The sequence below is a fragment of the Chrysemys picta genome, chromosome 3 (genome assembly GCF_011386835.1).
Source record: "Chrysemys picta bellii isolate R12L10 chromosome 3, ASM1138683v2, whole genome shotgun sequence".
NCBI classification, from domain to species: domain Eukaryota; kingdom Metazoa; phylum Chordata; order Testudines; family Emydidae; genus Chrysemys; species Chrysemys picta.
In genome coordinates, this window is record NC_088793.1 from 132148356 (window position 1) to 132176018 (window position 27663).

A 27663-nucleotide genomic window follows, 5' to 3' on the forward strand; every position below is an offset into this window, starting at 1 on the left:
CACTTCAAAAGTTGTTTTTCCTCCCTTGGTATCCTGCTGTTAATTGATTTATCTGGTTAGACTGACCTCACACTTGGTAAAGCAACCCACAGCCTTTCATGTATTTATACCTGCGCCTGTATTTTCCACTGCATGCATCTGATGAAGTGGGTTCTAGCCCAGGAACGCTTATGCCCAAATAAATCTGTTAGTCTCTTAGGTGCCACAAGGCCCCCTCGTTGTTTTTTCTCATTTAAAAGACTCTCAGCCTAGCTCTAGGGCATGACCCAACGTTGCCTACAGCGTCCCGAGGGAAACTCCTCAGTCACGGGGGTGCCCCTCAGTGCCAGGCTCCCGCTCCACACACGCTTTTCCCTCAGCCCCGCCCATGAGAGAAAGAGCAGGTGTGCGCTAAACTTCGCCTTTGAGTCTGGAAAGGCCCCTGCCCGGCGGGGGCCACGTTAATAACCAGCCTTGACAAATCCCTACAAGAGACCCGCTCCTAGGCAGCCAGAGCGCGGCTGAGCGAGACACGCCAGAAGCCAGAAGCCAGCCCCGCTCCGGAAAGGGGGCGGCCGCCACCGCTTTGCAGGCAGCTGGGTGGTGAGCGGGGCCTGCCGGAGGAGGAGCAGCGGCAGCCCGGGCCCTTGTGACAGGCTCCGGCCGCCCTTGGAGCGCGGGGGGCGGGATCGCTGCAGGGCGCCCCCGGCCCCTCGCCATGGCCAAGCATGTTTTCCTCACCGGACCCCCAGGTAACCCCCGCCCCGGGCAGCGCGGCCCCGCTGCGGGGATTCTCCTGGCGCCTGCAGGGCCGCGATGGGGCTCGCAGCGCTGGGGGCCCCAAGCCAGCTCGGGGGTGGCAGCCATCATCCCCTCCCCCACCGGGTGCAGCGGGAGCCACCGCCCCGCCGCGGGCCCGGGGTGAATGAGTTGCAGCCGGCCCCGGCCCCAGACCGCCCTGAGTGTCTCCCCCTCCGCCCCCGGACTGGCCTCCCTTGGGTCCCTGCGAAAACTTGCCCCCATGTTACGCACCCTGCCCGGCTACTCTGTTGCAAACCCTCTAGGTAGATGCACGTTAACAGCCTTTATCCCCGTTCCGTTTGGTACATTTCCGGATGAAGTTACCCCAATCTTAATGCTATTTAAACTGCATCTGCGGTACGGGGTCGCACCACTGTAACTAATTTGGTCATTTACACTTGCAAAAACCCTGCGTGAAGAGCAGCCATTTCTCTACTCGGGTCTCAACCTGGGGCGGTGTAAATGAGGGAGGGATTTTTTTTTTTTTTTTTTGTAATTACCTTGATTTCTCAAATTCTCCACCGAAACACCCAACAAAACCCTTAAGCACAAAAAAGTACAAAAGCTGTTTTTGAATGAAGCCACTCTCCTTTCAAAGACGTAATCTGCAATTTGCAGATCGGTCTCTCACTTTTCATGCTCTTTGCTGTTTAGGTCAGAAATCTTGAATTCACCAAATCAAGACCATAAATAGACTTTTCTTCTAAACAAATTAATACTATGTAACTTGTATTTCCAGGCACTATTATTTTTTTCTCTGTCTTGACAAATTCCTAGACAACTAAACCCAGGCCAATTAAACTGCAAACATTAGCAATTGCCTTCACATTAATATTTTCTGTAATTTAATTGTAGTGAGTTAGCACGTTCAGTCTAAATAATGTACAAATATGGTGCAATATCATTTGTCCCTTTAGTCTGAGATGGTAATTGGAATCCCAAATGGATAATATAGACCATGAGTTGAAGAAGACTGAGTACTTTATCACTGCAAGGGAATCTGATTATCACTGAGGTAAAACAGGGGCAGCAGAAATACTGTTGCTGTTTTAAAGTAGCAGCCGTGTTAGTCTGTATCCGCAAAAAGAACAGGAGTACTTGTGGCACCTTGGAGATTAACAAATTTATTTCAGCATAAGATTTCATGGGCTACAGCCCCCTTCTTTGATGCATCTCATTTAGCCACTAATCTTAAAGGAATGGTCTTTGTTAAAAATGTATGGTCTCAGGTTTTTCAAAAAATGTAAAGGGATTGGGTTTTTTTTTTTTTTTTGGTAGATTAATATAATAGTTATACAAAAATAATACATGTGATTAGTGAGAAAAATGAAGTACAGGTATTAATCTCATTAATTTCTCATTCTTTTCAATACCCATTGCAACTGTTGCAAAGCTGTAAACTGCAGAAGTAATTACTAAAGCCAATAACAGATTAGAAAACTATATTTAGCATGGAGCATTTTTAACATCTAATATAAATCTCACTAAAGAGATGGTCTAAAGATGTTTAGAGTTTTACAAATTGGTTTGAACTATGGTAAGTTCTGTCAAATATAGGCATTTTTGTTACTCACCACCATGATATGTTGCTGGTACAACTATGTTTTAAAAAAACTCTAACCTTACCTAGCCTAACCGTGTGCAAACTGAAATACAGATTAGATGGGTATCTGAGGATAAAATGACTGCTACCTTTATTACTTAGATACGGCGCTCTATAGGGCAGTCGTCTTGTTCTGTGTTTGTATAGGCTGTCCTGGGCCATGGCTAGGGCTCCTAGGCATGGCGCCTAGGCATTGATTTGACACCATCAGATCAGGATTAAACAAAGACTGTGAATGGCTATCCAACTACAGAAGCAGTTTCTCCTCCCTTGGTGTTCACACCTCAACTGCTAGCAGAGCACCTCACCCTCCCTGATTGAACTAACCTCGTTATCTCCATACTGATGTATACCTGCCTCTGGAAATTTCCATTACTTGCGTCTGATGAAGTGGGCATTCACCCACGAAAGCTTATGCTCCAATACTTCTGTTAGTCTTAAAGGTGCCACAGGACCCTCTGTTGCCTTTTAGGCATTACATTAATACAAATAATAATTATGCTAGTATGCTTGTGTTGTACAAGACACAATAGACTATGGGACAGATTTTTTTTAAAGGCATCTTTAGGCACCTAAATGCAGATAGGTGCCTATTTGGATTTTCAAAAGTGCCTATAGCCCAGATCCTCAGAGGCTCCTAGCTTTCATTAAATCATTTAAATCAACAGTTAGGAGCCCCAGTACCTTTGAGGATCTGGGCCTAGATGTCTAATCCCTATCAAATTAGGCACCTGGGCAACTTTTGCAACTCCCACTAGATATCTGCCTGTGGTGTTACACACCTAAATACCTTTAAAAATGTGGCCCATACTCTCTGCCTCCAGGAGTTTAAAGGCCTGCTCTGCCAGATACTTGACACTTTTGATCCATAAATAAATCTGCTTCAACAAGACAGCTGACTGGTGTGATAAAAGGGATGAAATAATGACACCGGATTTTGTATGAGATCTAGGTAAATTTGAGTTTAAAATAAGAGACAGCCAAGAGGTGTATTTGTGATGTAGCCTGGAGGGACACTTCCATTGTGGGATTGGAGAGAACCTCTGGAAGACTGCCAGCATTCACTTAGAGGAAGAGGCACATTAAATACAATCTGTCCTCCCCTGGTGGGGTATGTGGTGAGAAGGATATCTAGATCCACTTTGGGATGGATTATCTTCCCTTCTGTTTGTTTAGAAGTTCCTTTCATTAGAAGTCATTTTGTCTTCTAGGGCCTGATTTTCAGAGGCAATGAGCTGTGCACTTACCGCTCCTCTGAGGCCAAGGGGAGCTGCAGATGCTAACACAGGGGCGGGCAAACTTTTTGGCCTGAGGGCCGCATCGAGTTTCATAAATTGTATGGAGGGCCGGTTAGGGGAGTGGGTCATGGCCCGGCCCCCCCACATCCTGCCCTGCCCTGTGACACCTGCCCCATCCCCACCCCCTGCTCCCTGACCGCCCCCGGACCCCCACCGCCCCATCCAACCCCTCCTCTCATTCCTGACTGCCCCCCCCGAACCCCTGCCCCATCCAACCACTCCTTCTCCCTGTCCTCTGACTGCCCCCGAAACCCCTGCCACCCCATCTAACCCCCCGCTTCCTGACTGCCTCCCCAGGGCCCCAACCCCTATCCACACCCCTGTCCCCTGACCACCACCCTGAACTCCTCTGCCCTCTATCCAACTCCCCCACTCCCTGCCTCCTTACCGTGCTGCCTGGAGCACCGGTGGCTGGCAGCGCTACAGCTGCGCTGCCTGGCTGGAGCCAGACCATGCTGCCGCCACCACCACACAGCACAGAGACCGGGTCAGGGCAGGCTCTGCAGCTGCGCTGCCCCAGGAACTTCACAGCCCCGCTGCCCAGAGCATTGCACCGGTGGCAGAGCGAGGGAGCTGAGGTTGCGGGGAAGGGGAAACAGCGGGGGAGAGGCTGGGCCAGGAGCTCGGGGGGGCTGGGCCAGATGTGGCCCATGGGCTGTAGTTTGCCCATCTCTGTGCTAGCATCTGTGAAAATCAGGCACATAGGGAATGCAGTTATTTTTAACCATTTACTCTAAAGATGTGATGAACTCAGACCTTTTTGCCAACAAGAGAACAAATGGCACTGGAATAAAGGGAGGTTGTGTATGCCAGAGGCCTACAAACATTCAAAATGTAATGTGAAACCTGACTTCTGTTCATTCTTTTTTTCCCCTCTCCAGGATAAAAAGTTTTCTGATTTGGAGAAATCAGAATTAGGAAAAACATCAATCTGTATAAAATGTGTGCAGCCAGCTACCTGTCTGCCAAATGTGATTGCTGCCTCAGAATGGGCAAATTTAAAACCAGGCTTTATGCTTTGCTTGCACTAATAATGGGCACTTCCTTATTTTAGGGATTGGAAAGACGACATTGATCCAGAAAGCCACTGAAGTCCTAAAATCCTCTGGGGTCCCTATTGATGGATTTTACACAGAGGAAGTCAGAGAAAGCGGCAGGAGGATAGGATTTGATGTCATCACTTTGTCTGGGAGACGAGGAACTTTATCTAGACTTGGGTACTGCTGTTTTATAGATTAAGGTGGTTACTGCTTTAGGGGCAGTCCTGCAAGCCCCTCCGTGCATTAAATGCCCTGGAAGTCATTGGGCTTTCCACACACAGAGGGCTTTAGGATCACGTTCTTTGTCTGTTAGATTCTCTGGGTCTGACTCACTGTTATCCTTCATTTTATGGAGACATTTGCATCTCTGCCAAGTTAACGTAAAACCCCCTACCAACTCAGAATGGTCCTCCAGCTTTCCCACTAGTGCAGAGCAGTAATGAACTGGGTCCTTTGACTTCAGCATGGGCTCTGAATCCCCGTAGAACAATAGAACATGCAAGCTGATTTCATGATCTCAGACACTATTTTTTTCAGGTTGGAAGGAAAATAACTTGCTTCCTCCAATTACTTTCTAAGGGACAGCCCTGATGATCATGAATCAGAGAAGATAAGTTCAGATAAGCTGTCTACAACAAGCCACTGACTGTCCCATAAGTCCCATAACTGGGTTTTTAACTAGGCAGGTATTTCAGATCCCCATATAGGAGGTCTAAAATACATATGAATCCAAAGTCTCTCCTGCTTCACTGGACATCTCCTCAGCATTTAACACTCCATGCAAAACTTTGGCCTCTTCACCCTGTTATCTGTCTTTCTGAACAATGTTTAATACCACATTTAGATGACACTGTGACTAACCTATGACTGTGTGTCTATATACTAGGAGGAAAAGCTGTATATTTTCTGTTTTGCCATCTGCAGCATATCCAATATAGGGTTGGTTTGTTGGGGGTGTGTGTGTGGTTTTTGAGGGGTTGCGGGAGTTGAATTTTAAAGGAAATCTGGCTGGTTAGATAACCACTCCGATCAGCACAGCTAAAAGTATTACAGCAAATTATCAGCATGTTCGTGGTTCATATTATTAACAAGAATTTTTTTTTGTAAATTCAGTTCTGATTCTTCTACTGCAAGACATGAATATCGTGTTGGACAATACATAGTAGACCTGGTTTCATTTGAGCACTTGGTGCTTCCTGTGCTGAGAAATGTGAGTAGCTTATGAAAGCTTCTGGAAAGCAAGTACTAGTATTAGAAGGCTTGCTAGGTTAAAGTTGTTGGGTAGCCATAATGACTCTTGTTTTAGGTTTAGCTGTCCTGCACTCACTGCAGGATCTGAAGGGGGTGGGGGGAGCAGTTCTCCTGTGATCTGCGAGACTTTCAGGAGATCCCTTTGCCTCCTCAAAACCACTCTTCCTGTTCCCCATCCCTCTGGCAGAACATCTCGTAGAAGCATCCTTATGACTGCACAATATCAGGTGTGACAGGGAGCCACAATCTTGGATATTGGAGGATTCAGCAGCAGATCTTCCTGTGGCAAACTGCTGTTTCAATTCACTCCTGCACCCACAAAATGTATGCTTTCTTCCTGCAGAGCTCCAGTGGAGGAGTTTCCATGGACTCCCAAGAAGGGGAGCTTACTGCAGAGCCAGAATCTGCTCTCTCCCTTGCTGTGATCCACTTTTCCTAGCTTTCCCTTTCCTGTGAAAGTGGAGAGAATGTTTCTGGTGGAAACAATTTTTTTTTTTTTTTTAAAGCATTGTTTTCCTTTTTAATTAGCCTTGTTTCAAGAGACTTGCAAACTTGTTACATCTTCAGTGGCTCATAGTAATTTGAGAATCTGTCTGTTGCTGCTTGCGGAGCTCTCTGGCTGCATCAGTGTGGGACCTCTGTTGTTGTATTTTAATTTCCATTCTAGGTATCATCTGATCAAGGCACATTCCATGGTACAAGTCTTGTCAACATAGGTTTAAAGAATTTTCACCAGCATCCAGTAGTGTAAACTGGGGTCTGGATTTACAATTTCTGTTTCCAGGCTCCACACACATAGTAATGGGAACAGTGTTTCTTCACTTACAACATATATCGCTGATAAAATTTGCACAACCAGGTGTCTGAAGTGTAACACAATGAAATGGCTTAATGCCTCCAGTGCATGTGTTCCTTTGTGCTCCATCCTCCTCTTTCCTTCTCTTCACATGCTATCTGAAATTTGTTTGAATCATATGTGAAGTAGGTAGGCGAAAACACATCGGATACTGTGCTTGTAGTGAATAATAGATAACATCCGTACTGGAATTGCTGCTCTCCCAGCCCTCACTGCAAAATTAAACTAGAACAGATCTTTTGTCAGCATCTTCAAGTAAACAGTGCAACAGCTGCTGACACCACTACTAGAGAAATCCTTTTGATGGTGATTTAACTACATTGCTAAAAGCAGGTTAGGCTAGGGGAGAAGAGAATTTTGCAAGGCACCTGGAGAGGACAAGGCAACAGAGTGGGTTAGGAAACAAAGATGAGGTTGAGGTTTTTTGCCTATCTAACACTTTGGGGAAGGAACAAAAATACAACCGTATGGCAACAGGAAGGATTGTGAAGGGGGTAGGAGGACAAAGGGGAGAGACGACATTAATAATATTTACAGATTTTGATTTTTTTTTTTTTAATTTAAAAATGAAACCTCACTTATAGTAAACTTAATCTCTGGGGAAAAGACCTCACTAAACAAGGGCTGCACTTCGTATACTTATAAAGGATAATGTATCTGATTATTTAATAATATAAATTCAACACAGAACTTACTAAAAGGAATCAAGTAGTATTCACTTTGTTCACAAGCATAATAGAGCCGTATGTGTGAAAGAGACTCGAGTAGAGAGGAGTTGGAGAATTGGGAAAGGGCCTCATCCTGCTCCCTTTGAAAATAATAGCAAAAGTCCTATTGATTGAGTGGGAGCAGGGTCTTGCCTATAGGTGGTACAGAGTGGGAAAGGAATAGTGTGAAAGGGAAGGACAGCATCAGTTTGGAATAGGAAGAGACCAATGGAAAGTAAGGGTAGGTGAAGCAAAGTAAATGTACACCTCTACCCCGATATAACACGAATTCATATATAACGCGGTAAAGCAGTGCTCCCGGGGGGAAGAAGGGCTGCACACTCCGGTGGATCAAAGCAAGTTCGACATAACGCGGTTTCACCTATAACGTGGTAAGATTTTTTTTTTTTTTTTTTTTTGGCTCGCGAGGACAGCATTATATCGCGGTAGAGGTGTATAAGAACTAAAGGGGAGAGTAGGTATTGCAGAAGGGTGGTAAGCTAATAGAAGTATAATAATACAAATCTTAGATGGTTATCAGTAAATCTACAGGGATCTCACTAATATTTTTGTAGGGACTATGGGACAGCAGCATATGCCAGATAGTTAAAGTCCTTTTTAGTGGACAGTTTGTAGAAATAGCAAAATATATCAGATGTCCGTCTGAGTCCCAAGGCCCCACTACAATGTACTGGAAAACGTAGAATGTCAGTTCGGAGTTGGATTTGCCTGCTTTGATCACAGAGCATCTTGAAACAGGTATATGCTACTTAACATATTTGTGGGACTGCTTAGACTCTATGGGCCAGCTCCCACTGACTTCACTGGGAAAGAGAGTGGATGCTAAAGTGAGTTCTGTTTGGGGCTCCGCAAACTTCACCTGAAGGGACTGGGGATTCTGTACAAAGAAGCAGCTCCATTTCTTAGCACTTTTCCTAGTAAACTGACTTTTCAGTTCACTGATCTGTGAAAGGGTTTTAAATAAAACTACCCCACCCTGCAGGGACTCAGATATCAGTAGGGACTCAGCTCTGAAAGGTTTTAGGAAATGTTATGTAGTGCATCCATTTTCGTAGGAGCTAACATTTTCTAGCTTCACAAGGGACAACATGTAGACTGGCTTCTCCTTAAGTTACATACATGGGTGGTGTCTGTACTTATTCATGGATTAACAGTGAAGTTTTGACTTGGGTTGATTTGCTGCTTACAGACAAAAATAATAGAACTGGATTTTTCAGTTAATAGCCTCAGAAGAGGGTGGTGAGCTCGCTTTCATCTAATCTGTAGCCTGTCAGATTTCTGTACTTTATTGGTTTATGTGCCATCTTAAAAAGTAGTTGTGAAGTGAATGGATGAAGCATCAAGCTCCTGTACTACCAATGGCACACATACCACAGTTTGGAAACCCCTGCCCTAATTATAAGTGTATTTATCTGTTGACCCATGCAAATGCAGAGTTTTGTGGGTGTAGTAATGTGAATGCAGCTTTGAAAATCTAGTGCCCCTCAGACTTAACTACAGTAGCTGGCATGTAAAAATATTATCACATCTCTGCCAAGCAGTAGCAGATGTTGAGGCCTTGCAAGTCAGTTTCCTTGGGAGAAGATATCAGTAATTTGGAGTCTAAGTATTTTCTTATTGTAACTTGTTCTTTATAATATACACCAGTCATTGAACAGAGGTGGTCACAAACCACAAGCAGACATTCTCTCCTCTTTCTAAAATCTTAGCCCAAACACTAACTTTTTCATAGGAAGCAACACTTCACCAAGAATTGACTCTAGTTAGGGAGCAAACTCTCCTGCTGTTTCCAACAGCTTCCCCCAAAAGGACCTACATCACAAAACTAAAAACAATATACTACATCTTCAAAGATTCTACACTACTCACATGCAAAGAAAAATAACATGTAAAATTGTGTGACTGCGCCAACAGGCGTTTGCTGCCCTAAAACTACAAATCTCAGTCAAGGAACAACTGTTGGCTCTTCCTTTCTTCCCATCTGGGATCCTGTTTTGCTAGGTAACAGGTTGGTTGGCTGCTGGCATCCTTAGCAACTGGGGTGACTGGCTTTTCTGTCCTTATGCTCCAGAACTATTTCAAAGAAATGTTACTCCTGAACTGACATTTTTCCCACAGAGAAGATTGGCTCTTACCTCAGTCTTGATTTCTTCATGCTTTTTAATCCATTTGTGTATCTTTCCTATAGGTTGATCTTGGTAGTGACACAGGGAAAAAAGTGTACGTAATAGATGAGGTTGGTAAAATGGAACTCTTCAGCCGGTCTTTTATTCAAGCAGTTCGACAAACTCTGACTGCTTCAGGGACCACAATTCTTGGAACTATACCAATACCTAAAGGCAAGCCATTGGGTCTCGTGGAGGAGATAAGAAGTCGGAAGGATGTTAAGGTGTTCAATGTAAGTAATCTCCGATATCTTTAAGGAGCCTTTCACCTCTAGGTCAGCAGTGTGAATCTGGCTCAATTCAAATGCTATCAATGGATGCTCGTTGGATAGTCCCAGTGAAATGAAGGCAGTGGTCTCAGTTGAGTTCTTAATGGGCAGGTGTTCACATCACACACAAAAAATGCACAATGGGCACTTTTGTTGGCAGACCCATTGAATGAATGGGTCTGTTGAAGGAATATTAGTATTGTTGTTTCTAGTGTTCCCATCACCATGGTGTGACAGTGCCAGACCAGCATTCATTCATTCTTTCAAGTATAGTTCATCTTTGAAAATTGGTCTGTAGAGCCTTTGCCACCAATGATGATATGTGAGATGAAAAGAACTTACCTTGAAACTGAGCTCATTTTGAGTTTGCAGGATTGGTAATAAGAGGAGAAAGAAGGCCTCTTGTAAATTCAGCATGCTTTATCTGGAGTCATGGAGACACAATAACACAGAACCCATTGTTACAACACTTAGTTTTCAGATAGGAACTGCACTTTAAGACCCTGCAAATCAAGCATAGACAAATTCTCAAGTCCTCATCCTAACAGTTATGTAGTCTCCTTCTAGAAATACCAGTTTAAGACCTTTATTAAGCATCCAGAAAGATGCTAAATGTTTCATTAAACAAGTAAAAAAATGTTTTAAAAATTGGTCTCTTCCCTTCAGTTTAATTTTGGTTGATATTTACTGAAACTAGCACACAGAATTAGACCATATTTCCAGAACAGAACAATAGATTCTTAAGAACTACAAAAATTCAATAATTGTGACTTGTCAGAAAATTAAGATGTATGGAGAGAATGTTTTAATGCAATACACCATACAAGTAGATACTATTGTAGTTCATGATTAGGGTGATGCAAGTTATGATGCGTGCTTACTATATTTTGTGTACATCGTAATTAAGACTGAATGAATGATGAAAGAAAGTCAGTCATTATTTTGATGCTGCTTCATGGGCTGAATGATCTTATTTAGTGGTGCTGTTTAAAGCACATAATGAAAATGTCTGCCTTACTGTGCCATGCAGCTCCCCTAAATATTCACTTATATTGTAACATGTTATGTGGTTGTGTGAAATTATATGGCATGGGATGGTCCTCCCCCTGCCCCACATTGGAGATATCACAGTGTCCTTACTAGGAATGCCATTGACCATTTCTGCATCACCTAAGAACCAGTGTCCTGTATCTGCAGCATCAATTGTGAGTTATTCATCCCCATCTTCACCTGCTAGTTATCAACCACTATATGCTTTAATGTCTGCTCACTTTAAAACCCAGGAAAGCCAAATTTCTTCTTGGTAGCAGGCCACATCTTCCTCACTGAACGTCACAGCATCACTCATGCCATCTCCACCTATGTCTCAGCAGACTTCTGGACCCTAGGTCATCTCCATTCACTATTGGAAGTCTTTACTGGGACTAGCACTGTAGACAACTGTATCACATTCTCTAAGAAAGTCAGCAGTCTGTTTACATTGCTAGGATCATGATATATAGTTACTCTTGTTCTGATTATGGAAAACTGCTTACTTCAGCTAATGGATTAAGTGCGAGGGATGAGGAATGTAACAGACTGTGATGGTTCCCAAGTCACAGGGACCTAATGTACTGAAGCATCATCTAGCAGGATATCTGCCTTGCACGTTAACATGAATATATTTACCTGTTCATTCCCTGCTGATTCAAATTTGTGCATGAAGCAGGAACCGAAGCTGTAATGATACAGATGTTTCTGCTGGCTACTGTAAGCAATAGCTCACCGCCTCCATTCTTGAATTGCCATAACATGGGGGAGGACTTGGAGTGCCCCCGCAGCCCTTGCACATTCAAGCAGTGCCAGCCATATCTTGCTGCTTTGTGGCATGGTGCAGTTCGTTTTTATCTCCCAGTGTACAGGTAGACAGGCATCTGTTTGGTCCTCTTGTGACCAAATCCTCAGCTGGGGTAAATGGATGCAGCGCTGCTAACAGTGGTTGAGAATATAGCCCTTAATATTTAATGTGTTACCTCCTACAGCACTTTGGGATGTATTAAGTATGAAACTCCTATGTAATAAGAGCGATTTTGTATTGCTGGTGGTATTTTAATTACTTCTTGTAGTGTAGCATCTAGGAGCCTCAGTCCTAGATCAGGAACCAGTTGTTGTAGATGCTGTACAAGCACCGAACACAGATTGTCCCTGCCCCTAGAGAGCTTACCCTCTATTGTTGCATGGCTCCATCTTTCCGAGGGAACTAAATCTTCCCAGTGATAATGCAGGATGGTCCACCCTCACTGCCCATTTTCCTCGAACTTTTCCTTTATAGGTCTAGTATTATACATAATATAGAAGCCCAGGTTATTCTCCGAAGCTGGCTTGCATCTGTTTTCTCCTTAAACCCTTCCTTTTGCTTTTGTGAAAATACACTAGTGAAGTTTGGGTTTCCAACTGTCTTTTAAAAAAACAAAACAAACAAAAAACTAGAATCCATAGTAGGTTTCAGTGTGGAAAAACAGCATCATCGTAGATCAGGACAATTGAACCATGGTGCAAGACCCACTGCATCACAGGAGGTTAGGAACCAGAGTCTACAGAAAGTTAACATCTTTTAATTATAAATAATACATGTTCTTTCCCTGATATTCAATCAGCTTCTGTATGACATGGAGTAAGAGTGTTTATGGACTGTTAATACATCATCTTTGTGAACTGTCCATACATCATCATTCTACATAAATTCAGTTTACTAGAAGTAAATGTTTTACTAGTAGAATGAAAAGCACCCACCAGCAGAGGTGTATTTCTAACTTATAAAATCATCCCTCTGAAACCTGACCTTTTTCTAAGCCCCACACTTATGCTGTTTACTGAAAGCAACATTTCTCCCTTTCCAATTTTCACCTTGTCCCTTCTGTTGCAACATTTTCATGGAGAATTTTTTTTAGATAACAAAACACATCCTTTCCTCTGTCTTCAGCTCTTGATACAGTTATCTTGTATTTGGTTTTTGTGACATCTAGTAACTACATGTCAAATCCTATTTGTATTGTGCCTAGTAAAATCAGAGGTACCAGACACAAAATCATTAAAGTCAAATGCCCAAGATGTTTCTGATCCATCTATGTCAGTTTATTTTGATAAAAGTATTGAGGAATATGGATTTTTTTTTTTTTTAGTCCACTTGTTTTCCCCTTTTTCTTCCTGTACTCCAAAGAGAAAAGGGCTCCAAATAGAGATTTTTTGCAAATTGATCTTTCCCTGAGCGTACTTGTATTTTTATTGTGATAATGGACTTCATAGTATTCTTGCATGCTTGGAATCTTGGTCGTGGTTCGTTCTATCTTACCCAGATGCTTTGTAATAGTGATGTCCACAAACGCTTTCCGCTCTCTGGATATGAATATAAATACTGGCATTTCTAATATATAATATAACATGGCAGAACAAAAAACCCCCAATGCTTATCTGGAAGTCAGCCCACAACTCGGGATTAGACCATCCCTGGAGGTTAATAAGAGCAGGAAATAAGTACGAAAAGTCTTGCAAAATAGCCGTGAAGATTTCCTAATCTGTACAATATGCTTGCCAGTATTCTCAGTTTAGATAATTTCTTGCTGCATATATGTACATAAAAACTTTGGCTACACAGGTATTTTACATGCCTTGAACATATGGCTATTGCTATTTTAAATGTTCGGCGGGTCACCTGAAAGTCAAGGTAATGGGTGAAGTCAAGAGGTTTTCTGTGAGACCATGGCATCTGACTTACCTGTGTTGTTCACTGTACCTTGTGTCCCATGATAAATATCCTGTAGAATGATTGCCCTTTTGAGTGCCTCACTCTCTTTGTGTTTGTTACTTTTATTGACTAACATTCTGAGTAACATTTCAAAGACTTCTTCCCTCCCTCCTGTTTTCCATGTCACTCTTTCAGGTACCCATTATTGTATCTGCTCCCTGGAATTAAAATGGCCTGGATGAAAGTACTATGTCAAATTGCTAACTGTCTCTCTTCAGGTTCACAATGTCTGTTGCCAACAGTTACATATGGCTTCATTTATTGTATAGAGTAACATATTGGGACATCACCAATACATTTATATGTATAAAAAGAATACCCAGAGTTACTCTCTGTTTTCAGCATTAACTGTTGTATCGGAAGGGATATAGAACCTCAGGCTTCAGAGCTTAAGCCAATTCGATCTTTGTTTACAGTGAGACTTTACTGGGGGAATATGATCCTACATCTGTCTACTTTGGGGTTTCTTGCACCTGCCTCTAAAGCATTTGTTGCTGGCTGCTATCAGAGACAGGAGTCTGGACTAGGTAGTCCATGGTCTGATCCAGTTATTGCACTTGCATTCAAGAGGTGAAATCTTGGCCCCACTGAAGTCAGTGGGAGTCTTGTCATTGACTCTAGTGGGGCCAAATGTTACCCCAGGTCTCCACTTGTGCAGGCACAAGTAGTTTTGTACATACACTTCTGAAATGCAAACACTTGCTTGTGCACAAGTGTTAGACCTTGCACTCACAAAATCCAACAGTTGTACAGACATAAGAATTCATCAGCTATGTGTAGTGGTGTTTACACTTTCAAAAGCTCCTAAACTTTGTGAGACAAGTTGTGTGAGGTGATATCTTTTCTTGGACCAATTTCTGTTGGTGAAAGACACAAGCTTTTGAGTTTACACAGACCTCTTCTTCAGGTCTGAACCTAAGAGGAGCTCCATGTAAGCTCAAAAGCTTGTCTTTTACCAACAGAAGTTGGTCCAAGAAAAGATTACTTCACCCACCATGTCTCTCTCTAACAACCTTGGACCAACGCAGGTACAGTAACACCTAAACTTTAACTAGTTTTTGAATTTTTTTCAAAAAAAAATTATCCAAATATTCTGAGAAACCTAGGTACTTAGCGTCAAAGCAGTGTTGTATAATATTAAAGAGCTTGTTTTAATTCTTCACTGCAGAGGTGGTTGACACGAATAAGACATCCTTATTGAAATATAATCCTATCAAATACTGAAGACAGAAAAATCACTGCTATATAGTATGTGAATGGTTTAAGAAGGTATCTTGAAAAGCATTTCTAGTGTGTGGTTTGAATGATTTCTGTCTGTCATTCACAAGTGAATAATCACTTGTATCTGCAGTACTTTTAAAGAGTTATTCTAACAGTTTTACATAGGTTTCTAAGTGTAGCAGATGGGGGTGGTCTGTTTGCTGTAGGTAGCAAGAGGAAGCAGATGTTTCACAGAGTTATTCCTCTCCTAATATGGAAATATATGCTGGACTCGATTTAAAAAAAAAAAAAAAATTCAAATGAGAGAGATGGTTGGTTATTTAAAGGGTAAGCCAAATTCTAATATATTAAATTTTTGATTTTTTTTTTTTTTTTTTTTTTTTCCCCTGACCCTCCCATCTAGGTTACTAAGGAAAATAGAGACAACATTTTGCAAGATATTGTAACAACTGTGCAGGATTGCAGGAAATGAAGACAATTTCTTGTTTGTAACCATAGGCTCTTATATAAGTATATTGGAGGGCCCAACCCTACTCAGGCCTGGGGCAACTTTACCAGTGTCTTCACTATGAGCAGGATTGAGTGTGTAGCACTCTAAAATGGGACAGTGGGCTTCCATGTTTGTCAGTCGTTTACGTATAATTTACTCAGTTCACAAGGTTTTAAACAAACTCATCCTGGGATCTGAAAGTCAAGCAATTGTTTCTGATGCCAATTATAGTAGCACAAATTCAATTAACTATTAAATTCAGTGGAACTATTGATTCAGCCCCTAATCCTGCAACATATGGTGAGGGTAGTCTGCTGTGTCTACAGAGAAGCATTAAAGTCAGTAGAGCTCTGCACAGGCCCCACAGTCCTCCTGCACACTACACATTGCAGAACTGGGGGCTGACACCTGTGTAACAGAATGTAGTCCGAGCAAAATCTTGCACAATCTGCTTTGTGCATTATCACCACCACTAACACTGACCCTGGGGTCCTACAGCAGTGTGCCTCAACTAACTCACCAATATGCTTCAGCTGGGTCAGCATTATGAATGATGATGAACAAAACAGAATAGCTTGATTCTCATGTCTCAGGATAAGTAAACTGAGCAAATGTGATCTGAAATCATTAAGACAAATACATGATATAACTGGACAATTGTCATTTACAGAGTTGAATTTTAGAGAAAAGATTAGCTTTAAGTTGCTTAGACAGTACTTGATAGGAATGCTGCCTATTCTGTTTATTTTTCACATTTTCTTATAGCCAAAAAAAGTCTTTAGGACCATGGCTTTCTTAATAAAATCTTGACAGATGTTTTTCATAAAATGTTTAAAGTATCAAGCATTAGATTTAATGCTGCATTTGACTATCCAAGTTTAACAATCCATTGTGGCTTATTGATGCTTAACAATTTCTGTTTATTTCCTTTTGCAATCCTGTGCATGTTTTTTGGTTAATGATGAAACAAGAAATGAGAGTATTAGACAACATATATCCTCAGGAGGTTTGTAAATGTGTTTAGGAAAAAAGCATTTACCACTTAATCAGTCTTGCATGTCATAAACTAAATTTCCAGCCAGGTGTATTTTTGTTCTCATGCAGCTTAAAGAGTTTTCTACTTCAAAGATTTAGGAATGGAAAGGACTGAATTCCTTCCTTCCTTTTTTGTGTGGAGTGTAACAAATGTTAAAATAAACATGTTGGTTAAAGGCATATGGAAACTTGCCTTGTAGTTAGTCATTTATTTGTACACTAGTTCATGGTTATGCTCCAATAGCAGATCTATGTGCATTTATAAAGCCAGGTTCTGACAGCCCTTTTGCAAGTGTATAGGAGGCTGTGGGAAAGCATGCAAGGAGGATCCTTCCTCTTCCCCATACTCTGTGCAAGAGCCTGTTAGAAGTGAGTCCTGCTGTGGGCCACTGGAGGTGCACATCACCCCCAGAGGGGTGGGGCTAAGGCCCTATTCTTAATATGTACTAGAAGGGGAGAATTCCCCCAGAGCTCCCTGTGGGCTTGTGCAGTTCTATGCTACTCCAACATAGGACTATGCCTTAAAGCCATAGTTGATTCCTTAATTAAACATCAGATGTCCACATTAGCTAGGAACTGTGGACAACTCCAAGTTATCGCTTAAAATAGTGCTATTGGGTGACCCAGTCTTATCCAAGAGCAAAGCATTTAGATGTGCACCTTACTCTGAAGTTCAACAAATACTGGTTTTGTCAGAGCAAGGCGTGAGAGTGAGGTTTCTCCATTGTGAATAGCCAAGCCCTTGTCCTCAAATGCTTGAATCTAGGGAATTGGTAGGTATGTCTACACTGCGCTTAAAAACCTGTATCTGGCTTGGGCTGTAGGGCTGTTTAATTTCAGTGTAGATGTTTGGGCATGGGCTGGCACCTGGGCTCTGGGACCCTCTGACCACACAGGGTTCTAGAGTTTGGGCTCCAGCCCAATCCAGAACCCTGAGCCTGGACATTTCTTTGAGGAGAGGGTGTGACTCTCTCTCTTCTATAAAGATAGTGGACAGAACCTTTGCCAAATTTACCAGCTGCTTTCCCCCATCACTTCTCTCAGCTGGAGACTCTAAGAAGTTGGGAATCCTCTATTTGATTAAATAATGTTTTATATATAAAGTGAAATGAGAAGCCAAATCTGACTTGCTGAAGCTCTTTACCATTACTCATGCTACCTTTCAAGTGCCTGTTAGCTTTCATAATGCTATAATATCCCAGCTGTACAACTGGTGTTAATATAATTGTCCTCTAGCATTACTGATCCTGCTTGCAATTTTTTACTTCATTTTGTAGGGGTGTGACACGGTTTTATAGGGTTGTATAGTACATAGTATGAGGGATTCCCCCCTCCTAATAGGGACCTTTGTGCACTTTACACTACTATTAATTTTTCCATGATAAATGCTAGCTAAGCCATCTGTCAAACCCTGTTAGCATTCAGACACCACTTGCAATAGAAGAGCCCTTTATTTTATTGCATTCTCAGATTTACCCACCTCTCTACATATAATCTCTCCTTTCCTGGTCATTGATATATAGGGTCAGATTTTTAGCTATACATCTGCAGTCTTGTGTGCATGCACACAGTAGTCCAGCCAAAAATATACCTCACAATGTGGGTGTAAATGGACTTGTGCACAATTCTTTCACTTTAAACTGGAATAGTTTACCAAGGGATCTGGGGGAGTCACCATTATTTTGTCCTAGGATTAAAACCCATCCTATTGAAGTCAATAGGAGTTTTTCATCTGAGTTCACAAGACCCAGGATTTCACCCTTTAAACAAGATTGGGTTTCTTTCTAAAAAATCATGCTATAGCACAGCCATAAGCTATGGGCTTGATGTAGGGGTTACTACGTGAAATTCTCTCACTTGTGTTATGCAGGTGGTCAGACTTCATGATTTTAATGGTTGCTTCTGGCCTTTACAGCTAAGTCAGTCCCAAAGTAATGTAACGTACTTGTTTCAAATGTTCAGTACGGGGATCAGAAACTAAGAGTTCCAAATTAAGTTCAGCTGTTATGGTACCTTATGTTCAGTGTAAAGGCAAAAATGTATTGCCTGGTCTCACATATGCAGAATATATGGAAAGCCTTAAGAGCACAGTGATAGCTTGAGCATTGACAATTCCCCCAATCAGCTATTTACCAATAGCAAACATTGTGTGATGATAACCTCTGATACGGCAGCAAGACTCCTGATGACAATGTTACTGCACCTGCAAATTTTAATTGGTGTAAAAGGGAGAGAATAATTAGTGCCTCCTATTTTGTTTAAGCTCGAGCATCAAGGACATTGTAGGCAAGAAGTTTATAACAATTCCAGCATAAAACAGTGCAGACAGCCTGGCATAAATAGAGGCTGCATTATTGAGCATGTGCCAGCCAATTTTTTACTCATGACATATGGAAAATCAGAGAGAGCGGTAAGTCTTTAACACTTGACCTGCTACAGAGTTAATAATAGGGCTAAGAAATATTAGTCTTACAGAATTAAGTACAAGAAACAGTAAAGTGCTCTAATTAATGATCAATCTCCCTTCCATGGAGCAGAATAAAAATGGCACTAATTTGGTAGTTAAGAGGAATAATTTATTGACAAGGAGAGGGTTATTACATGCTGACAAATTTTAGTATTTATTCACCTGTCCTAAGGTGAGTTTCTTGAGTACATCTAAACCTGAACCCGAATTACACAGCCTATTTACCCAAAGAAGAGCAGGCTGGAGGTAGACTAAAGTCAGACCAAAGAAGCCATTTTCCCCTTCCCCTATCCTCAGAATCTAAGCAGATGAGCTGTGAATTAAACCTTGAAGACTCCCAAGAACTTGATGACTACGAGGAATGCCAAACAGTTCTGAGATGGAGAAGGGAAATCGCACTGATCTTAACTAGGCTTGACAAAGTTTGTCCCACTCTTGGATGTAAGTATATATTAAATCCTTCTGTTTCCTACCGACTGTACAATCAGACAACTTCTATAAACAAGGCTTGGGGTCTGCCAACTGGTGACCAGATGCTAGAGTGAACATAACTGATTTAGCAGCCCCTGGCTGGCTTCTCTAATGTTGCTGAAGTCATTGATTAGATACTCTGGGCAGATTCTGACCTAATTTCCACCAGTGTAAATGAGACGAGTGCCTAACCTTTACTGCATGACTTGAGCAAGAACAAATTAGTGAAAGAATAAAATAGGTTTAAGGAAACCAAGAGAAGGAAAAACAGTTAATCTGAGGGCTAAAATGGGACTAGTTCTGCAATGTTCATACTTATTTTACCATATACCCACCACTGCTCTGCTTCCTCGTTCAGTCCTGATACATTATAGGGCTTCCCCCCACTGCTTTCCTCCCACTTCGATCATCAGTAAAATGTCACCTAGCCAGGCTACATACAACACTCTATTTTTATCTTTGCCCATAACTACAGAATTTGGCTAAGGCTCTTCAGGTGGATCAGTGAATGGGGTGGTGCCATCATTCCCTCACCACTGATGGTGTTTCCGTAAATGTAGCACATACACGGATTGTGCTTGGAGAGTGGGAGGTTGTCTTCCTCAAAGGCTGGTGCAGTTACGGACTAAGTTGGGGGTGTCCTTGAAAGCAGCAATAAAGGATTCACCTGGCAGCCGATTGGCTACCCACTGCTGCATTGCATGGGTCATAGCAGTGCTACTCTCCAGTATATCGACCACTTTTGGAATTAGGTGAATGATCAGTGAGCAGGCTCCTTGCTATACAGCATGTCGAACAAGTGACTTCTTGCCCCTGCTGTTTTGGAAAATTTCAGCATGTCACCTAAATCTTCAAAATATTGATGTGTTGGATCATGCAATATATATTTAAAGGTGTTGATTATAGCCATCCTCCAAGCACCACTGCACACACTGAACACGTAACACATACAAACTGCTCAACCTTAACAGCTTAGTCCATATACAATGCTGGATGGATATTAGCTATAGTAGAACCTCAGAGTTATGAACACATAACTGGAGGTTGTTCGTAAGTCTGAACAAAAAGTTATGGTCGTTCTTTCAAAAGTTTACTACTGAACATTGACTTAATACAGCTTTGAAACTTTACTAGGAAGAAGAAAAATGCTACTTTTAACCATCTTAATTTAAATGAAACAAGCACAGAAAGTTTCCTTACCTTGCCAAATCTTTTTTTAAAACTTTCCCTTTATTTTTAGTAGTTTACATTTAACACAGTACTGTACTGTATTTGATTTTTTTTGGCGGGGGGGAGTTTCTGTTGCTGCCTGATTGTGTACTTCTGGTTCCAAATGAGGTGTGTAGTTGACGGGGCAGTTCATAACTCTGGGGTTTGTAACTCCGAGGTCCTCTAGCTCCAGTGTTGGCCCAGGGTTCAAAAAACCAAGACAATTACCAAAAGTCATTCTTATTCAATAAAAACATCTACCTGGACCCTGATTTAATGATTCCCATAATCTTTGATTATGCTGTGGGTACTATTGCTCACCTTAAATACATTGAAGATATAAGTATTCTTATTGACAACATATCCAACATGGTCAATACAAATCTATGGGCTATTGCCTTAGAGAATACCTGTAACACTTTGTAATTGTTCCTGTTGGGAAAGTTTAACATTCCTGCTGTTCACCCAGCCAAGATATTTCAATAACAATTTTAAAACAAAAGAAAAATATCTGCAACACATATATAGGTGCTAAAAGTCACGGGATACTTTGAAAAAATCCCTCCCTCCCCCCAATAGGCAGTTGGGATCATTTATTTTTTTTAATAACTAAAATGTGTAGGGCTAAAGCCTGTTGTGAGAGGCCTGGGCACCCTGTGCTTGGTGGGGGTGGATAGGAAACCGCCTTTATCTGCACACCTGTGCAGCAGCAGGTTGGGATTCATTATGAGCACTCTCCTGGTGCACAGCTGCCTCAAGAGGACATCGTGTGTTGGCTTGAAATAGGACTAGAAGCCTGTGCTGTTCTCTGGTGGAGCAGCACTAAAGCACATGCACCTGGCACCTTGCTCCATTCAGGCCCTGTGGATGCAGGATCTCTCAGTGATGCCTTTGAAGAACATTCCACTTTCTCCCTGGTGTGGCCATAATGAGGGAGGGCAGAGTTTTGCCCATAATGTTCAGAGCTTTAGCACCAGGCTAATTTATATTAATGAGTGGGAGACAAAATGTGGATTTCCAAAGTTTGCAAATCAGCAAGTAAGTAAATAAATATGACTGAAAAGAATGAAAATTGCTGCATCACAGAGTGTACTTGGCTCATTTATTTTGACCAGTGTCATTCAGGTGTTTTTTACAGTATTAAATATAGATGCCATGGTGATGGACAGGGTCTGTAAATGTGAAGGCAACCGTATATTGTGTAAAAGTCATGAGACCTCGCTTCAGCATCGCCTATTCAATCTTGCTCATTAAGTGGGACGAGACGACCTGGTTTTATGTAGAAAACCACCATGACTGTGGATTAGCGTGATAAGAATTAGAAAGGAGCTGCTGTAGTTACAGTAAAGAAGAACATTGAGACACTGATAGTTGTAAATAGTTTAATTACAAAAAAAATTTATGAGCATGTGTGTGTATATACTATAGTACATTAAGGATTTGTTTTAGCCTCTTGGCTTCAGATATAGGCATGCATTCCTGTAAACTGAACAGGAGTGCGAGATTACATATAAGAGCAGTTTTGTATATAAAACTGCTTTGTTTGCAAATAAGGAGCACCATATGCTTTGTGAAGGCTTTCCATGCACTGGCTATACTTGTTCTCAAAACTTGCCTTATTGCAATGTGTAGTCTATCTCTTTCATACAATATTTCAACATGGCTGCATGCAGTATATCTTCACCTATATTAATATGTTGCTATACATAATTACCATCTGTGTAACACTTTAAAGAAAAGGAAGAATGAGGTTTGCCTTTAAAAATTCGCAGATTCAGCTCTAATGTTAGTGTTTATTGTACTATCCTATTACATGTTCATTGCTTCTAGTCAGAATTTTTCTTTGTGATGCATTATGTATAAAATGCCAATTATTTAACATGCAGTCCTCTTTTTCATTATGGCAGGAAACAGATGTCTGTGTGCTTTTCGCCGAGTTGTATTAAGCTCTTCCATTGCTTTCACTTGCACTTCCACGCATGCTTCTTTTTGAGCATGTCCAGATTTCCACCACAAGTGTGTCAGCACCGCTGCGGGGGAAGGATATCAGGCAGAGTTTATTCATTGTTTTAGAAATGTCAAAAACCTGAGATGAAGTTGCACTGCATTTTAGGACATCTTTAAATTCTGTAAAGGTCCTTCCATCCCCACATGCCAAGCCTTTTCGCTGAAGAACATCTGCACTATGGGATTCTCTCTCCGAAGTTAGAAAAATAAAGCGTTTTGAGGTTTGTTGTTACACTTGAAATAACTGCAGCTGACTGACCTAGATGTGTTGTTCTTTACTTTGAAGGAGTACATCTGGCCCTTGAACTAGGAATATTCTTCACTGCTCTTCTGAAAGGCTCTGTTGAGAAGCTGTATCCTCCAGTGCCATATCCTCCTGGCTGGCTCTTCTACACGCCAGATTATGATTCTCAAAAATGGCTCGGGCAGGACCTAGGTCTTTTCGCGGTCTAGATTTTGTAGCATCAGTCACTTCATAAGTCTCGGAGAATTGCTTAAAACAAAATTTAGAATAGTTTAGGAAATGTCTAGATGGCACTTCATTTGGTTCTTTTCAAAAGGACATTTTGAAACAAAGACAGACATTAGCTCTCTGGACTTCATACTGTTTTGTGTAATTTTATGTGATTCACATTTAGTTATAGCGTGAACTTCAGGAGCTAAAAAGGAACTAGAGAAGACCCCAGCACTTGTCCCTCTTCATGTGATAACAGCACAGAACTGCCCACAAGAGCAGACTACCAGATAGAGATTGTGCAGTAATACCTACTTTGTACTGTGCCTGATCATGTTAAGTCTGAAAAGGATGCCCCAAATTATCCCTAAATGTAATTAATCTAATTCTGGTCCAACTTCACTAGAAGACTTCCTGTGCTAAAGCAGAGAGTTTAAATAAAAGCCTTATTTCACACCACATGCTGGCAAGTAGCCACATTGACTGCAAGAGCTCACTTCTGCCTGGCACGCAAAGTGCTCAGCTTAGCTCTCATAATTTCAAAGGGAGTTGAGAATGGTTGGCAGGATCCAAACCTTAGACTGTAAACTCTTTGGGCAGGGGTTGTGTCTTACCTGTTTGTGCAGTGCCTTGCATGTCTACTGGTGGTGTAGAAAGACAAAAAATAATACTCGCATCAGTAAGGCAAGCAGTAGGCCCTAGGTGAATAATGCTCAGTCCAGCTCCTAATGGAGATAATGGCAAAACTCATTGCCTTCATTTGGAGCAGGACTGATCATTACATGATGCAGTTAGGATGAAACTAACTTTAGGCATGGACAACCTTGGTATCATCTGGGTTAATATATTTGTATGCTATGTACATGAGAAACCAGACTTGGGCTATCCATATCCAATGATTTTGTCCTAATGACAACAAATCAACTTACTTGGTAATGCCAAATTATTTAATGTTAGTTATGCCCTCAGTCTCTCATTGGATTTGCCAAACTGCTTCATGTCTAAGGACTATGATTTTATTTTACCACTCTGGAGGGTCTGTAGTGAGGATGATGGACTTCAGGAAGGAGACTGATTGGAATCAAAAGTTAAATCATACAGTCAAATAGCCAACCAAACAAAATACTAAAGTGCACACACAAATTTTCCCTGGGGAGAGAATGATAGAGAGAATAAATGCACACGACAGATGTTAGTCACGTTGCTTAATGCACTCCTGGCAGACACTTGAATACTACAGTGGTGAGAGCAGCATAAGAATATAATAGACTAGAATTATAGCTCCTGCTAACATGACTCTGCCTTACCCGTGTTGCTTGGCTTGCAGCTCTAGCAGATGGACCCATGGTAATGTTGACACTGCTGGATGACTGGGTATCAGTTGTGTTTCCTCCATCAGCAGCCGAGAGCCCAGAAATCACCAAAGCACTTGAAAAACTTCTCTTGCCAAACAGAAGGCTGAGAGTAGAGCTGGTGGAAGAGGCCAGACTGGACCTCAGCATTGCTCCGGTTCTATCCTGGACAGTCAACTGGCCACTAGCAGGAATGGCAGGGGTCTGAGAAAACACAGATGTGACTGAATTGTGGAAGGACAACTGGCTTCTGGAAAGCCTTTGGACAATTTCATGGGCAGATGTGGAAGCTTGGATAATGGGCTGGTAACTTTCTACAAGTGGTTCAGAATGACTTGAAACCGGTGGCCTCTGGTTTAAGGCAGCATGTGTCTGAACAGACTGACTCCTGAATTTTCTTCTGCCTTTAAACAAGAGAAATAGTTTTATTTTAAATTATATTTTCAGTTACATACCATCAAAGCACACATATTACTGGTTCTATCCATTTACTAGGGTATATTTTACGTAGCGTTCTTTATCACACATACACTTTTATACTGAGGATCTAAACACTTTACAAACAAACGTTCAGCGAATCATAGAAATTAGAGATGGATGAACCTATGAAGTCATTTGGTTCATCCCACTGGCAGTGCAAAATGGTCCAGATCTTCTATTGCCTTTGATGGGAGCAGAATTTGAGCCTTTGTGAGGAACATAAATAATGTAATTATTAAATCCATTTCACAGATGAATAAATGGAGAAACAGAGAGCAAGATTCCCCAAGAAACGTAGGTGTAGTGATGCTGAGTGTCACCATGCCTAACTTTCAGCTGTCTTGAAAATCACTAATTCACAAAGCCAGCGTTCGATGCTCAGGCTCGCTATACAATGAATAGGTGCTTCAGCATGGTATTCACAAAAGCCAGCATGCTAGGTGGCTCCTCGCCTAAGCTAGCCAATGGGAGATGCCTAAGCAAGGGGTGTATCCTAAGCCCATCCCTCTCAGGGAGTTTGGTGCCTAAGGGCTGCAGGGAGGCATCTTCCTCTGCTTGGGATTCTCAGCTACAAACCTTTTCTTGGTGTTAGGTGCCTCCACCATTTCTACCAGAAGTGAAGGAGGTGGCTCTCCCTCAACTTTTAGTCCAGCTGTTAGAGTACTTACCTAGGCTGTGGAGACCCTTAGGATATGATGCATCTGAAGAAGTGGGTTTTTCACCCAAGAAAGCTTATGCCCAAATAAATCTGTTAGTCTTTAAGGTGCCACCGGACTCCTTGTTTTTTTAGGATATGAGGGGATTTGAGCAGGGATTTACCACCGCTCAGATGCATGCCCTAACCACTGAGGTATGGGATATTCTGATGTGGGGCTCCCTCATTTTCTCTTGTTTAAGCTGTTCTACTGTGGAACTCTTAAGTACCTAAATCCCTTTTTGAAAATGAGATTTAGGCCCCTAAATCAGTTGGGCATTGCAACGCTAAGCACAGCAACATCTCAATAGCTTTAAAAAATCTCAGCCCAAGTGCCTTAGAAAATTCCACTCCTAAAGCTTTATATAGTTTAATTGCAAATTAAAACAAAGTAAGGTTACACAGAATTACCCTTGCCCTCAGAACTAGGAATGTGAAGACACTTCCACCTCACAGGGGAAGAGTATTTACAACAAAGGAAGTTGTTTGAGGTCAAGAATTTAAGAGGAAGAGACCTATGTGGGGGGCAGATTATTCCACATCTACCTACTGCAAGGTCTTTGCACCATCCTTTGAAGCTCCTGGTTCTGGCTACTGTCAGAGAAAGGATACTTGTCTAAATGGACCTCAGGTCTGAGCTGGTCTGGCTATTCCTACATTTGTCCTAATGTTTACAACCCAATGCCTCACACTCACAGCCATCATCCACATGGCCAAAAGACTACACAGGATTCCTGCTGGGGCCACCACTGCTCCTCCCTGATTGGACAGAAGGATTGTGATTGAGCAATGAGAGCTACTTAAATGCAGAGTTGATTTATGTATTTTTTATTCGTGTATATTGCATGTTCACAGAATAAAATAATAATAAACCCCATCCACAAACCACTGAACGCACCAGATACCTGCTTGTGGACACAATCAACTCCCCAGATCACAGACAGCAGGTTGGCACACACAGCAGGCACCTAATATGCTTGATGCCTCTCTGTATTGATTCTATGTCAAACTCACACAGAGCACCTGTTCATCTGACTGCAAGCTACACATTCCATAGCCAGGAAACCCAAAATGTTAACATACGCTGGTACTTTAATGTCATAGCCATAATTGTGGGGTTTAAAAAGTATTAATATTTTTGAAAACAGCAAACCTGTAAGACCTAATGATGCAGGCATGAATTTTGCCTTTCAGGGATTCCTAGGTTGTTTATCTTTCCCCCCCAGTGCATGAAATAGGAAGGGAGGAAGGCAAAGGGGCTGAAGTTCCATTATAAGCAGCAAATTCCTTCAAAAACTGAAATTTCTCAGCTGTAAAGCAACATAAATCCCAAACGGCCAATTCTCTATAAATCTGATTGCTTGCTGAATTCAGGAATAATTTCAATGAAATTAATATAATAACCCAATATCAAGGATATTTCTATTACTTAGCTCTTTTATAGCTCTGAAAGTGCTTTTCAAAGAAAAGTATCATTATCCCCATTTCACAGATGCTGAGGCACAGAGAAGTTACGTAGCTTGGCCCAGAGCCACATGGCAGAGCCGGGAATAGAAACCAGATCTCGTGACTCAGTCAGCGTCCTAGCCGCTGGCTGGCTCCTCCTCTCTTTTCTATATATAAAGTGGCAATAACATGATGGAATCAGCTTAGCTGGAATAAAGTCTAGTTGGCCTGGCAAGTAGTGAGCAATTTTCCATGCCATTTACAACACCACATTACTTTTACTTTATACTCAGAACAATAAAAAGTACACTTGCAAAAATGGCACACTGGGCAGTGGCCCCTGTAATAAAAGCCTCAAGACTCCCACTAAAGCCAATGGGACCAATGCAGCTAAGCCTCATGCACTGATTCAAAAACGTGCCCATGGATTCTCTGCACTTCAGATGGGATGATTGGGGAGACAGGCCTGAGCTGCAAAGCTTGGATCTAGATGAGGTTCTGACTTTCCCAAAGATCCAAAGTGCTTGAACTCTGGGGTTTTGGTTAAGCCCTATTTCTAGGTC

At 41.8% G+C, this 27663-nt stretch overlaps 2 protein-coding genes across 12 annotated transcripts in view; one reads left to right on the forward strand and one right to left on the reverse strand.

Annotated features, from left to right (window-relative positions):
* The first annotated feature begins 357 nt into the window (after positions 1–357).
* Positions 358–27663, forward strand: part of NTPCR (nucleoside-triphosphatase, cancer-related) — a 38380-nt gene continuing 11074 nt past the window's right edge. The window contains exons 1-7 of one of the 8 annotated variants that reach the window (XR_255596.5): positions 368–731; positions 4736–4898; positions 5835–5931; positions 9745–9954; positions 19285–19428; positions 22575–22895; positions 24456–26542. Coding sequence is in view for 4 of the 8 variants with exons in the window: in XM_005291208.5 (XP_005291265.1) it covers positions 698–731; positions 4736–4898; positions 5835–5931; positions 9745–9954; positions 15399–15467 (573 nt within the window). In the remaining 4 variants the exon portion in view is untranslated. Of the gene's footprint in view, positions 732–4735; positions 4899–5834; positions 5932–9744; positions 9955–15398; positions 16709–19284; positions 19429–22574; positions 26543–27663 lie in introns of those variants that run through there. The other 7 variants (XR_010599762.1, XR_255597.4, XR_006174011.2 and 4 more) reach the window with 7 other exon arrangements.
* Positions 22036–27663, reverse strand: part of PCNX2 (pecanex 2) — a 247386-nt gene continuing 241758 nt past the window's right edge. For all 4 annotated transcript variants that reach the window (XM_065589023.1, XM_065589022.1, XM_065589025.1 and 1 more), the window contains 2 exons: positions 24436–24884; positions 22036–23167 (listed from right to left, as the gene is read on the reverse strand). In XM_065589023.1, the coding sequence (XP_065445095.1) occupies positions 22994–23167; positions 24436–24884 (623 nt within the window). In that variant the 3' untranslated portion in view covers positions 22036–22993. The remainder of the gene's footprint in view (positions 23168–24435; positions 24885–27663) is intronic.